Source organism: Vigna angularis, chromosome 2 (assembly GCF_016808095.1).
Source record: "Vigna angularis cultivar LongXiaoDou No.4 chromosome 2, ASM1680809v1, whole genome shotgun sequence".
NCBI classification, from domain to species: Eukaryota; Viridiplantae; Streptophyta; class Magnoliopsida; order Fabales; family Fabaceae; genus Vigna; species Vigna angularis.
Genome location: NC_068971.1, coordinates 51,821,426 through 51,835,620, shown reverse-complemented (window position 1 = coordinate 51,835,620; position 14,195 = coordinate 51,821,426). Strand labels below are relative to the sequence as shown.

Below are 14,195 nucleotides of genomic sequence, written 5' to 3'. Positions count from 1 at the left end.
ATTTCATACCGCCAAAAATTATATTTATATGACCACTTTCATGATCCTGATCGGTTTGTAGTTACAGCTGCTTGTAAAACCTAGATATTCCACGGTTGACATGTTCTTAAAACATGATTCACGTGAGCAGTGTGGTGGTATTGCGATTATGACAGGTTCCTCAATGGTTGGTGAAGAACAGATATGCAGATGATGATGATATCTGATGTACACATATTGAGGTATTTTATTTATTTTCTTCCCACCACTTGTTCTTTTGGTGATTGCAAAATGTTACTAATGCTTGTGGACTGTAAAAAAAATTATACTTTACTTTAGTATGTGTGATGTCAGCCTAGAAATTTTAAGGTATGTTATGTTATCCTTACATAAAACTTATGATATTTAGAATTTTATCTTAGTAATATACAAATAAATTGACCCATAAATATTGGTTTTAGGTGTCTATTTTTTCGTTGTTTGAAACATAAGAATATTAGGAACGTTAGCTTAAGAATTTTAATTGAGGTTCATCTGGGGTTTAACCTCCTAAATCTATTATACAATTCATAGGACACTTAGTAACTTTAGATTAGATTGTAATTAAAAATGTAATTTGTTTGGATAAAATTGGTTATTCCAGTTATATATTGGATTGGTTTGAATAGTGCCTATAAGAAAAGGGAAACAGAAGAGTACAAACACATCTGGTGCATGGATAAAATTTGTGGTCAAATCTTGATTATGACTTTATTGTCTTATTGTCTAATCATCGTAGAAATTAGCAGAAAGAACTACACATGATAAGCCTATGGGAAAATAATTAATTAGGAGTTCCTCTCCCAAAGAAGATTTCACCATGTTCTGGATTGTTTATATTCACTAAAAAAGGATTTTATTCATATGTTCGTATTCACCTTGGAAACTGTGATTGGATTAATAATGTTCTTAAAGTTAATTTTAGCCAACAATGTCTTTTTTTGTTAAATGTTTTAAAGTTAAGCTTTTATTTTATCTATTGGTATACTTTTATTGAGAAACATAGTTATTTGGCTGGTTGTTGATTAAATTTATGATAAATATGATTTTGGTTCTCATTGTATAAATAAAAAATGATTTGGTCGTTAATAAGACAAAAACAATTACTCAATTTTAAAATATGCAATAAATGGAACAATTATCTTTTGTAAGTCTTGTGTAACTATTTATCGTGGAGGTGTAATATTAAGAATTATTTTGAGACTATATTGTATTTCTTGACAATTAGTTTGATTTTTGAGTTAAAGTTTACACCAGAGAGGTTGAATTAAAATAATCCTATAAAAAGCCGATAAAAAAAATAATCCTATTGAAAAACGAGTTTGACTTATACTATTCTGACTTAAGTGTATTTGATAAAAACGAAATATATTTAGATAATACTAATGAAAACCATTTTTATATGTAATCACTGGACATGGTATGAAGTTTCAAAATAAGCAAAAAGTACAGGTGGTCAAAGTAGGAATAAGTGGTAGTTTTGGACATATTTTAATATAATAAATAAATTGAGAGAAATATTGAAAACCTTCTATGCGTGCGTAACCATTGTCGTCATAACCACCTTAACTATTTTATTTATTTTATTTTTTTGTGTAGTGTGCTGAAAAGTTTGGATTCAACTTCATCAGTGTACTACTGTGAAATTGGGGGAATTTCGAAATTATATAATTTATTTATTTTTTACGAAAAAAGATTATTTTTAAATTATGAAATTTGTGTATCACTTTTAAATTTAAAATTATATAATTTGAAAGTTACATACCATTAACACTTAAATTACTTATTCAAGTTATATAATTAAGTATATATTTTAAAACTTTAGATAGCACAGGAAGTTTCAATAAAAGTGTTAGAAAAAGTCAAAAAGAATATTTTAACATCTGTAAGGTGCAAGAGAAAAACCTCGGGTGGAAAAAGAAATTAGCCCAACACAAAACTAAGCTAAAGAAACTACAAACAAGTTCCTTACTAGGCAGTTTCTTTATGTACCTTCATAAATTTATTATTGCATTCCATGCTAAAAAATATTTACTCTTGTCTTTTTTGGATTGCAAAATATGGAAAAATGATTTTTAGATTGTGTAATAAAAAAAATTGATTGTGTAATTCAGAAGTATTTTTTCTTAGAAAAAAAATTCAAATTGTATAATTTGAAAATTAAGTGACTTCCAGATTATCTATTTTTTTCCTTAACTATCTCTATTTTTTGGAAGGCATCAGATTACACAAAATGAAATCTTTCTACATGGGAGTGAAGGTAGAAATTTACGAGGTGCAAGAAGAAGCTGTGTCCTTACTAATGCTAAAAACGCCCATGGACCGTGTTCCTTCCACCCTTGAGTTGAAAAGTAACTTTTAATCTCAGAAAAAAGTTTTAATAAAAAAATAAAATTACGAAAAAGAAATAACGACTCCACTGGGGATCGAACCCAGAATCTCTGGTTCCGTAGACCAGCGCCTTATCCATTGGGCCATGGAGTCCTTTTGATGTTAGGGTACGTTCTTAAATAAATTTATATTGGTTTATTCAACAAAATTTTTAAATCTTAATTAATTTGAATATTAATTATGGTATTACTATTGTGCCTAACATTACAGCTGATTTGAATTTTAGTATTTGAGAGCATTGAATATGTTGGTCCCCTGACTATGTGGTGAGTTTTTGGCTATGAATGAAAACGGTGATATTAAAAGAATGTGTACTATGTTGGAACCACAAAATGTACTATTTCCCTATCATAAAGTTTACTTACATTTCACTCACAATTTTTTTTCAAACTCTAAATAAAGTGGGTACAAATAAAAAATACTAAAATAGTAAAAGATTAAACATTTTTTAATTAACTTTTACATATAATTATAATTAATTTCTCTTTAAAATTTTGAGCGAATTTAATTCTTAGTTTAAAAAATAAGAGGATTTTTAGTCTCTAAAATGAATGGACTTTAAAATTTTATATAACTTTTTATGATGTTTTATCATGATTATATGTGTCATTATATACATGTAGATTACAATTGATTTTTTTTTAAAAAAAAACTTTAATTATTTCGGATTGTCTACTTTGAAAAGTTTTCAAAATAATAAATTTTTTGAATTTTTTAATTTAATTAATTCAAAAAATAATTAATTCATGCGTATAATGACATGGTTAAACATTATCATTTATGGTGGAATCTCATTTGATAATTCAACAAAATTCTGTATTGTTTCGGAATTAATTCCATTCATTTATAAAGTTGAAAAATTAAATTGATTCAATTTTTTTTTAAAATAAAGACTATATTTTTTGTTATTTTAATAATTTTTTATTAACTTATACATAAGTATTTGTTTAGTTTGGTGAGTTACGTATACATCACTCAAAACAAAGTTAACTCACAAAAACCCTAATTTAACACTCTGTGGTGCGATTTGGTTGAAAGGTTAATTAGGGATTATAAATGAAGGTATGCATGAGCTTTTTGTGTGGTGAAATGGTTGGGTCTTAGGTTTATGATGTTGCTTTGGTAGCTGTTTTTGATGTGTTAGGGTTATCGCCGTAACACAAACCTAAATAAAAGCAATGTTCTAATTAACGAATGATGGATTTTAAAGAGGAACTAATTACTTCCAAACTTTCATAAAATAATACAAACTTTTTTTTTATCTTCTATAAAAAAATATTATATATATCAACAATTTTGATGTTACATAAAGTTGGTCAACCGTCTTTATTAAATGCTATCTATTTATGTTAAAACTTATATATTCTAATACATTAAATTAGCATTTGACATAATTAGGATGTAGTTGAAGTTAATATGTAAATATATTATAGTCAACAAAAATGTCGACGATAGGGTAATATAGTATTTCATCTAATCAAATTATCATTTAATATAAAATATATAAAGAAAGTAATATAAAGAAATTATTCTTCAAAATGTGTGTTACTAAGATTTTTACTATTATTCTTCTAAATTACAATATGAGATAACTTAAATTAAATTAATTTCACTCCAGTTTACAGTTTAAATATAAGTAAGGCTGCTGTTAAAACTTTTGATATTTTACAATTAATTACCTCTCTCTCTCTCTCTCTCTCTCTCTCTCTCTCTCTCTATATATATATATTAAATATACATGCAAAGAATAATAGATTTATTACATTTTGTTCAGAAAATGTCGTAAAATAAAGCGATGACTACATTTATTTGGACTGTCAGGAAAGTTGAAAATTTTGTCATTGTAGTAAAGAAATTAAGATGATATAATCTTACGGAAATTATATAATCACTACATTACAATTTTTTTCCCATTGATTATAATTTGAATAATATAATATAACTGTGTGTTTTTTTATTTATTTATTTATAAAATACGTTAAAGCTACTCCGAATAGTTTGATTATCCTGAATCATAACGTTTTTAATGGTAATTATTCAGCAAATAACATTTAATCTTAGTTATTTTCTCAAAAAACATTTGTAGATTTTTTCATAAGTTTAAAACAATGTCAATATATGAAATTATTTATTCGTTATAAAGTTTAATAACAATCTAATTCGTATTTATTTAAAAAAAAAAGTATTTATAAGAAGTTTTAGTTATACAGAACAAGTATTTATTCGAGGAGCTATCTGTTTTAAAAATACACAACCAATAGTGATTAAATAAATTAAAAAAAATAAAATTCATATTAAAGAAGAAAACATGCTAGTATAAAATATTCAATGGAAAATGTATACACAGATATTAAATAAAAGTATAAAATAACAACGGGAAATGTTAAATAATGATAAAATATAGTAGAAATGATAAAATAAATGTCTCGGAAATAAATTTCAAATAATTAAATAAAAATGAATATAATTTTTTAATTAACTAATAAATTAAAGGTGTTTAAAAAAGGAAAAAGTATGAAATGATAAATGAACTTGTTCTTCAATTATCTTTTGAACTTCCCTGATCAAGAATCATTTGACTCAATATAAATAATATTCACTTTTTTATATTGGATATTTGTAGTATTTACTTTTTTTAATTTATATATATATATAGTCTCCACACCCATATTTGTTTTCATTTTAATTTTTTTAATTAACTAGATAATATTAAAAAATTATATACACATACATTTTTTTTCCAACTTACTCTGAAGACATATTTGATATTTTATTCTTCTATATAATTATCTAATATTCATCTAGTAGTAATTTGATATTTATACAGTCATAATTTATTTTTGATAACTGATGTTAGAGAAAAAAAATTGTATCCTTACCACATTTAATCTTTGATATATTATAATTTTTCTTGTGATTTTTTTATAAATAATTATTTTTATCCATATTGATTCTCATACTCAAATAGTATAGAATTCTCATTAAAATTTGAAAAAAAAAAATGCCAACTCATTTATCACGAAGACACACGTATACATTAAATGTGAAATTAAAATGTACCAAAACACTCTTACCTCAGCACGATAAAATGAGAATTTTATTGAAAAAAGAAAAAGAAAATCTAATAACAAACTATTCAGACTAATAAATAAATAAATAAATAAAACAACTCTCTTTAAGAAACATTCCTTTTCTGTTAAAATAACAAACATTCCCTAATTTTTAAACATTGATTGTAACATAAAAAAAGAAATTTACAAGTGGAGAGATTGGTCTTTTCTTTGTTCCGTTTAGTCACGACGACACATGGCAGTTTGTATGAAACAGAAACAGGCTAATGGATTTCATAATCTCATTCATTCCACCTTAATCTTTGCCTAAACCAATTAATTAACAAAACACAATCCCATAAATAACATCACTTTTTATTTCTTTATTTATTATTTCCTTCTTCTTATATTTTTTTCAAATGCAATCACCAATCACGATTTACCTTCTCTTTCTCTCTCCACAAAAATTAATTTCTATGATCCAGTAGGAGAAGAGAAAGGGAACACAACCCAAAACCCAAAGAAAGGTGAAAGATGAAGGACCATGTCCTTTCATGCTGTTTAAACTCTAAAGATCTTGTTTTGTAGTCATATAAACCCACACCACCACTCAGAGGGAAGAAGATTCCATTGTTCATTTATTTCCTTATACGTGTCTGCCTCTTAAAAATTCTTTCTTTCTTCCTTCTGTAATATCCATCTTCGTTTTCGATCAACCCCATCAAACTCCTCGCACTTGGGGTGTTTTTTTTCTTCTGCTTTTTACCAGAAAGTCTTCCAAATTTGCTCAGATCTTTGACTTCTTCCTGGTGAGTTTTTTGTTTTCTCTTTTTTGTTGTTGCAGAATCGATGAACTAAAGTTGGAAGCTTTGATTAGTAGGATTGAATTTCCCTAAAACATGACCTCGTGTAACGTTTTTTCCCTTTTTCCCTTCTTTTCTGAAATAAATATAAAAAAGAATGATAAATTTAGGATCACGGGTCGTAGCATACAATACAGCTCTTCAGTTTAGAGATGAAGATTCTGCTAAATGATTTATCAATTCATTTTATGTTGACTGGCACAATCATTGCGTCTTTATCACGCTGGAGAATTGTGCCTTTAGTTTCCTCCGGAGGTTTTTTTCTTGTAAATCCTTATGTTACTAAAATAAAATAAAATAATTCACTATGGTAAGTTTTATATTTTCTCTTTCCTTTTTCTTCTTTCTTTTTATTTGAATGCTTTAATGGCAGTTTCTATATTTACATAGGAACTGCCGCTTGGTTTTGCAATTGTTTAGCCACTAAGTTGGGAGTCATTATCCTCTTTATTGGTCTGTGAAATCCGTATCATCTTCTGTCAAAGATATCACATGAGTTGTCCAACCTAACTGTGTTAATTTTGGAAAAGGCACATTCTTTTCTCGTTTATGGTTCACATAACTCGGTGTATTTCTTCAACGGCTGTTAGTTAAATTTGGTTTCTTTGCCTTTTCTTCTTGGCAACTTCTAGGACACTAACCCACAGTGCCTTGTAGAGGTGCTCTTGCTTCCATAGCTGCCATTTGATTGATATGGTTGAAAACTTTAACAGAATGGTGTTATTATACGTTGCCATGCTTCTTGGGTTTTGGAACAACGTCATGAATAGGAGTAAAGTAAAACTACTCGTGAATGCCACTGGTGTGTTACGGATTTGAGGTCATATTGTATACTTTGTATTCCACTTTATATAACTTTTTTTCTCTCATAAAACAATTATCTCTTGTGTTGTCTTGACATTAGAATCATTATCTGGTTCCAAAGTTTTTATGTTTCTTGTTCTTTCTTGTTTCTTCCTTTAGCAGGGTTTCTATTATTCTAATTTAACAAGCGTAAGTAGCTGCTTCTTATACGGAGGATACTTGCCAATTGATAAACTGAGGAATAGTTCCTGCATATAGTTTTATGAACATACATTTTACAGAAGTTGCAACATAGATGGGGATCATCAGTCGAAGGTATAATTATTTGTGATAGCTAACTGTGTTTTTCTCGCAAGAAATTTTGTGGATTCTAGTTACAGTCATCGGCTCCCTTCAATTGACATTGAATATTTCCATTTCATTTACTGCAGTTCTGGTGGTAGAAAACCGAGTGAAATTATGAGGTTTTTTGTGACAACTTTTATTGGTATAGTTTTCGGATTCTTTATAGGAGTATCAGTTCCAACATTGTCAATAACAAAGGTACAGACTGAGTATCTCCTTCCTCTCATCTTTATAGCATACTCTGTAAAGAAGCATATTTTTTCGAATGGTTTCATGTTGTTAAACTTGATAATGTTATGCTAACAGTACTTAACAATTTGCAGTTGAATCTCCCATCTGGCCTGCTTCCCTCCATCGATCTTTCCTACATCGAAGACAGATATACAGGCCGCCAAGCATGGACTTTTATGAATAATGGTAACAAGAGAAGTTCATCTCAATTTGAAGCATTAAATGATACATCAAAGGTATAATGGGGATTCTATGTAGTTAAGGATCTATAGCTTTTATACCGTTTTCATGTTCTTGTTCAAAATGTCAATATTGATAAGAGCTTTCAACTTCCAAGGATGGCTACTTAGAGAGTCTGTATATCTAATTATTTATCAATCACATGCTCCTCATTCTCTTGCTTCTATTCAGATTTGGGTTCCATCAAATCCAAGAGGTGCAGAAAGATTACCTCCTGGTATTGTTGAAGCTGAGTCGGACTTTTATCTGCGTAGATTGTGGGGTAAGCCCAGTGAGGTGTGTATCCTAACCTTGTCATTTTTGTGCACTAAAATACTGAAGCTAAATTTATATCAACTCTTTATTTAAGTCCTACATGGTTTAAAAAGGTCTAGAAAAAGAAGTTTTTCATATATTTGGTCAGATTCTTGCTTGCTTATATGAAAAAAAGCAAACAAATATAAAGTGGACAGAGCTTTTAACTAAGTTAACTCTTGCAGGATCTGACGTCCAAGCCAAATTATCTTGTAACCTTCACTGTTGGCTATGAGCAGAAAAACAATATTGATGCAGCCGTGAAAAAGGTTTTAGTCAGTCCATTCTTGTTTCTCTGTCTCTTTTTGCATATGTTTGCTCATTTGTTTTTTAACCAAAAATTTGGTCCAACAGTTTTCTGGGAATTTCACTGTCCTTCTGTTTCACTATGATGGCCGAACAACTGAATGGGATGAGTTTGAATGGTCAAAGCGGGCTATTCATGTGAGTGTTCGCAAACAGACCAAATGGTAAGGAGCTAAGCTGTTCACTATTTCTCTTAGATGATTAAATTTTGTTGTGATTTCTGCAATAAATATTGTTTTTTGACAACCTAATTTCAAATATGCTACCGTAATCACAATTTTAGCTTTTCCCTTTTAGGTGGTATGCCAAGCGGTTTCTGCATCCTGACATTGTGGCACCGTATGACTATATATTCATATGGGATGAAGACCTGGGTGTTGAGCACTTCGATGCAGAAGAGTGAGTATTGGATATGAGAGGTACCTTTTTCTTAAGTTTTTGTTTTGTTTTCTTGCCAAGTTTCACGTGCCTCTCTTGTTTCATATGCAGGTACTTAAAACTGGTGAGGAAGCACGGCTTGGAGATTTCGCAGCCTGGTTTGGAACCTAATAAGGGCTTGACATGGCAAATGACAAAAAGAAGAGGTGATCGTGAAGTCCACAAGTAAGAATGATCGGAATGCTGCACCAGTTTTGTAGTGCTTGTCAGTACTTCAAAGAATATGCTTTAACTGTTTATTTTCTTGTATTTCTATTAGAGTGACAGAGGAGAAACCAGGATGGTGTTCTGATCCTCATTTGCCTCCTTGTGCAGCGTAAGTAACTACTGATGTATATCATCATTACATTATCTTGTCTTCTGATCTGTATATAATTCTGTTGTCACTGTTTCACAACTGTAGATTTGTTGAAATTATGGCCCCAGTGTTTTCGCGTGATGCATGGCGCTGCGTGTGGCATATGATTCAGGTTGATTGGTTAATCCAAAAATATTGATTGTTTTAGAAGATGCCCCTTGACTACTTGTTTATTCTATGCGTCTTTGACTAGTTGTTTGATGTTTCTCTAAGCATTTGCTAACATAGTGCTTGTACTACTGGAAATTGCAGAATGACTTGGTCCACGGGTGGGGTCTTGATTTTGCTCTTAGAAGATGTGTGGAGGTAAGTCCATTATCATATTTTCTCTACTCATCTAATTGGTGTGACCTTAGGATAAGCACATGCAATGAAAAGAAAAAAAAATTGAAAAAAAATGCCATCCATGCATGATGCTACGAGCTTTAAACTATTATCCTTTTTCTGACATAGCCTGCACATGAGAAGATTGGAGTTGTTGATTCTCAGTGGATTGTTCACCAAGGTCTTCCCTCTCTAGGGAATCAGGTATTTCCTTTGCCGTGATTTCTCTAAACCAAACAGTTTCACTCAAAAATCACATTGTAAAATGCTTATCAATATTCCCTTTCTTTGCAGGGTGAATCTCAAACAGGAAAAGCACCATGGCAGGGGGTATGCTACTATCCTTTGCCAGTTCCATTACTAATTATTCAATTACTCTTGTTCTCATGATATTAGTTTGCCTTTTCTTCTCCAACATAAAAATTCTATGGAAGACGTAATGAAATTTGTGGATGTTGAAATGTTGTTGGTGCTAGGTGAGGGAGAGGTGCAGAAAGGAGTGGACCATGTTTCAGACTCGGCTGGCAAATGCAGAAGACGCGTATTACAAGTCCATAGGAATTGATACATCTAATTCCACTGCTCATTAGGGGTACCACAGCCAAACTTGACTTGTACACAGATATCATTACCACTTACTACTAGGCATAGATTTTCTTTCTTCCTTAGAAAAAGGTATATTCCTTTGCAATCACAATCTAGAGTTCTAGCTAGGGATCAAATATCAATTTCACGGAGCATCGCTGTACCTAAACTGAATTAATCAAGTGAAGAAAATTGATATTGCGGCATTAGTCGATTGTGACATGATCCAACTCCTTCTTATACTTAACATAAGAAATAGAAACATGCTTGTTCTTATTGTTTTATTCCATGTCTTATATAGTGGAATAAAATTAAAAATTTGATGTTATCATTAAGGTTTTTTCTTTTTTTCTTATTTTTTCCATTATAGTAACACTTTCCATGTGTTGACACACACGAAGACAAGTAGAGGAGGGTCATTTTCAGAATCCGATGTGGGGCTCAAATCGGATATGCGTGGTTCCAAATTTATTTCCGCAGTACTGTTTTGATCAAGTCATCACATGAACTTTCTAGATTGGTTTACTAATGGTTCCTGTGGGACACTTTTTTGTTTTTGTTGATTACCATCAGTTTAATCAACTCAACTTGTTCGAGAATCAATCCAACATTTGATTAACTCTCTACAATGAGGACAACTCAACCAGATTCTTTCCATATCAAACAATAAAACAGCTGAAGAGTTTTGGAATTGGTCTCTCGTGTGTTGTCGATCACGCGTTAACTGGGTCAGGCCACTGGTATTAGTTAGACACCAACGTAAGATTCACGATATCGTTCTCGACGTAAAAGTTCGAACATTGATTTTTCATGTAAACACAGTGGAAAATGTCGTCCACGACCCGGAAAGCAGAAATCTTTAAATTGCAATGTGAAATCATGACTAATGAAAGTTAATAAATCATGAGTCACTTCTCAAAGGATGAATTGGTTTGGTTGAGAGGGTGACATGTTGACGGCACTTGAAAACATGGTCCCCACCACACTTAACTAGGGCTGTTGATCTACCAACTAAAACTAGAGATGTTTTCGAATAATGATATTATGAAATACTTTTATGTTCATTTAATAAATAAGGATAAAATAGTTATAAAAATATAAATTTATTTTTATATCTTTTTTAAGAAAAAAAAATAAAAAATAAAAAAATAATACTAAATGAATCTAACAAAATTTAGACGCGTTAAAAAATCATTTTTCAATCTTTTCACTTCTATCCCTTACATTCAGTCTTCTTCTTAATCATTTATTTTTATTTTTGTTTCACATGATAGCAGATACCACTTTGTATATATGGGGTTCTGAGAAGGAAAATAAGTCTTCTTGGGAATTATGATAACGTACGTGTTAAATAAACAAAACTGCTAAGTATCGACACGTTTCTCTGTTAAAGAATGTTTTAACTGAGAAAATTTTCATACTATATATCAAATTTTCATACTATATATCAAATTTTCATACTATGTATATGGATATGTTACCAGAAAATCTTAGTTATTTTAAAAAGTAAGCATAGAACTTATTATGTGTGTATACATTTAATTGTATACATTTAAATCTAATACTTTCCTTTCAATGCTTTCTTTTAGTATTTTTCCTGTAAACATAAAATTGTTTAAAAAAATTTATTGATATTCCATCACATCACTTTGTTTTAACTAAACAATATGTTTCTAAAATATAAATACTATTCTTACGATATAAGTTTATAAATATTTAAATAATGTAAAATTTGATGTACACGGATAATTTCATGCTATTTTAATAATTATATTATAAAAATCCTTTTTTTTATAAATGAAACATATCATTTCTACATAATTTTAATACTAATTTAAAATTCCTGAAATAAACATAATACATAGTTTTTGTTTCAACCTTTTTTCTTACAATTTGTCATAATAAAATGAAATAAAAGCATAACAAAACATAAAAGGAAAAAAAATTGTTTTGATAACCATCTTTTTTTGTTAAAAGCCGCGTTGCCGCTGTGTCTTGTTTGGCAATAAAGTCTTGTCAAAGTCTTTTGAGAAAAAGCATCGCACACGTGTACCCAGATACAACGCTAAAATTTATGTCGACCACATATGTTACTTACAAAATAAATAATTTATATTTTTCTTACAAAATAAACGTAAATATGAAAAATATAAGATAATAAATCATAAAAGTGCTTCATTCTAAAAGAGGGAGAAAACTCATACAAAAAATAGTTTTTTATAAAAACTACACAAACTCTATATTTTTATGCATATTATTTGAAGTAGTTTTTAAATATTATATGAAAATTAAATTATAGTTAACATGTGTCAAAACGAAGAAACGATAAAGAAAAAAATCTGAAGTGTGATAATTGATTGGGGGCAATGAAAGCGTTAGCTCGAGTTAAGAGCTTTCGCTGATGGAGCAGCCGAAAATCTAGAAACCTCGGATTGGTGACACCGCATATCTCTGTGGACACGTGTCCTCCTCACACCAATCCTCTTTCTGATGCCAAATTGCTCCACGTGTTGCCACGCGTAAATTAAACCCTTACCCAACCAAGGTTACGCCTACGCTTATGGTTACCATGTCTAGTTAAGGATATGTGAACCAACAGAGCTCACTATAGTACAGTGTCTCTCCCTCTCTCTCTCTATATATGTATATATATTTATGTATAATATATTATGTATAAAAAACTGGAACACAACATTTTCTAGTATTCATCAAAAAACAAGTGGGTTTGTTTTGTGTGTGTATGTTGTGCTGTAATCGGTGTCTGATTCTGGTCCTCTGCGATGGGTCTCTCAAATTTTCCAAGTGCATCTGAAGGGGTGCTTCCGGTGCTGGTGATAAACACGGTTCTCTCTGTGGCTGTGTTGAAGAACATGTTTAGATCCATGCTCCAAGTTGTCGGAGGCAGTCCGAGTCCAAGTTCCGGTGCGAACAGCGAACAAGAATCTCATGAAAGTTCACGAGAAAGGAGGGTGTCGATAACGCAGTTCAAGGCATTGTCGAAGGACATAGGAAGAAGAAGCAGTGGCAGTGGATGGAAGGGTGTGACCATGGTCGAGTGCTGCGTTTGCTTGTGTCGTTTTGAAGGCAATGAAGAGGTTAGCGAGTTGCCTTGCAAACATTACTTCCACAGAGGCTGCTTGGACAAATGGTTTCATAACAAACACGCCTCATGCCCCTTGTGTCGTTCCATGGATTAGACATGTCAACATCACTCACATACTGTTCTTGCTTCTGTAACCTGTTACGTAGCAGAGTTAGTTCTTGTTCTTGTAATAACCTGTTACGTGTGTCTGTGTATATATATATATATATATATATATTTATATCCTTATTTCTTTAGTTTGATTTTGTAAACCTACTGCAACCAACTCAGTTCCTGTATGTTTAGTTTTTAAGGAACAAAATGAGAGATGGGGTTGTCTTTAAATAGTTGTTTGGTTTTGTAAGTGACAGTGCTTGAAGCTTGAAGCTTGAAACTTGAGAATTTCTTGAATTTTCACCACTGCATGATGATTCTGCATAATTTCAATTTAATACTTCTGTTCTGCCTTGTTTGTTTCAAGCTTGGAATTGAATAATTTGAGAATTTCTAACCTAAATATTTAAGGAGGAATTCACCAAAGAGGATTCGATTTCAGTGTTAATAATGAGAAATAATTTTTAAAAATTAAATTTAAGGATTTGTTGCAATTTCTCCCACTTTCGTTCCTCTTTTCTGATAATATTCATACTCTTGCACCTTGTAAAATATAAATTGGGAAATTTGATTTATATATTTTTTCTGTGTAGGATAAATAATGGATAGTTTTTTAGTTAGACCGGCAAACAGTAGTGTATATATATATATATATATATATATATATATACTCTCTGCATGTAAAATTCTAATTTTTCACGTTGCATACTGTCAAATATTATATATTTTAGTGAGTTTAATTTTGATATATT

General features: G+C 30.4%; 2 protein-coding genes and 1 non-coding gene across 7 annotated transcripts; 2 read left to right on the top strand and 1 right to left on the bottom strand.

Moving 5' to 3' along the window:
• Window positions 1-2,429: 2,429 nt before the first annotated feature.
• TRNAR-ACG (transfer RNA arginine (anticodon ACG)) lies at window positions 2,430-2,502 on the bottom strand. The gene has a single exon. It is a non-coding gene; the product is annotated as a tRNA-Arg (tRNA).
• Window positions 2,503-5,875: 3,373 nt separating this feature from the next.
• LOC108329770 (uncharacterized) lies at window positions 5,876-10,467 on the top strand. 5 transcript variants are annotated; one of them, XM_017564138.2, is made up of 16 exons: window positions 5,876-6,268; window positions 7,036-7,124; window positions 7,289-7,441; window positions 7,558-7,669; window positions 7,795-7,938; window positions 8,114-8,218; window positions 8,422-8,505; window positions 8,591-8,706; window positions 8,840-8,941; window positions 9,032-9,145; window positions 9,240-9,296; window positions 9,384-9,450; window positions 9,591-9,644; window positions 9,792-9,866; window positions 9,957-9,992; window positions 10,139-10,467. In XM_017564138.2, exons 3-16 carry the CDS (start codon window positions 7,422-7,424, stop codon window positions 10,250-10,252), a joined length of 1,200 nt encoding a protein of 399 aa, XP_017419627.2. In that variant the 5' UTR covers window positions 5,876-6,268; window positions 7,036-7,124; window positions 7,289-7,421; the 3' UTR covers window positions 10,253-10,467. The 5 variants fall into 5 exon arrangements, with proteins under 5 accessions (XP_017419627.2, XP_052728981.1, XP_017419626.2 ...); XM_052873021.1 differs by having other exon boundaries at window positions 7,286-7,441; XM_017564137.2 differs by having other exon boundaries at window positions 7,036-7,142.
• A 2,371-nt stretch (window positions 10,468-12,838) lies between these two features.
• On the top strand, window positions 12,839-13,781 carry LOC108328430 (probable E3 ubiquitin-protein ligase XERICO). The gene has a single exon (XM_017562297.2). The coding sequence runs from the start codon at window positions 13,028-13,030 to the stop codon at window positions 13,442-13,444; it is 417 nt and encodes a 138-aa protein (XP_017417786.1). The 5' UTR covers window positions 12,839-13,027; the 3' UTR covers window positions 13,445-13,781.
• Window positions 13,782-14,195: the final 414 nt, after the last annotated feature.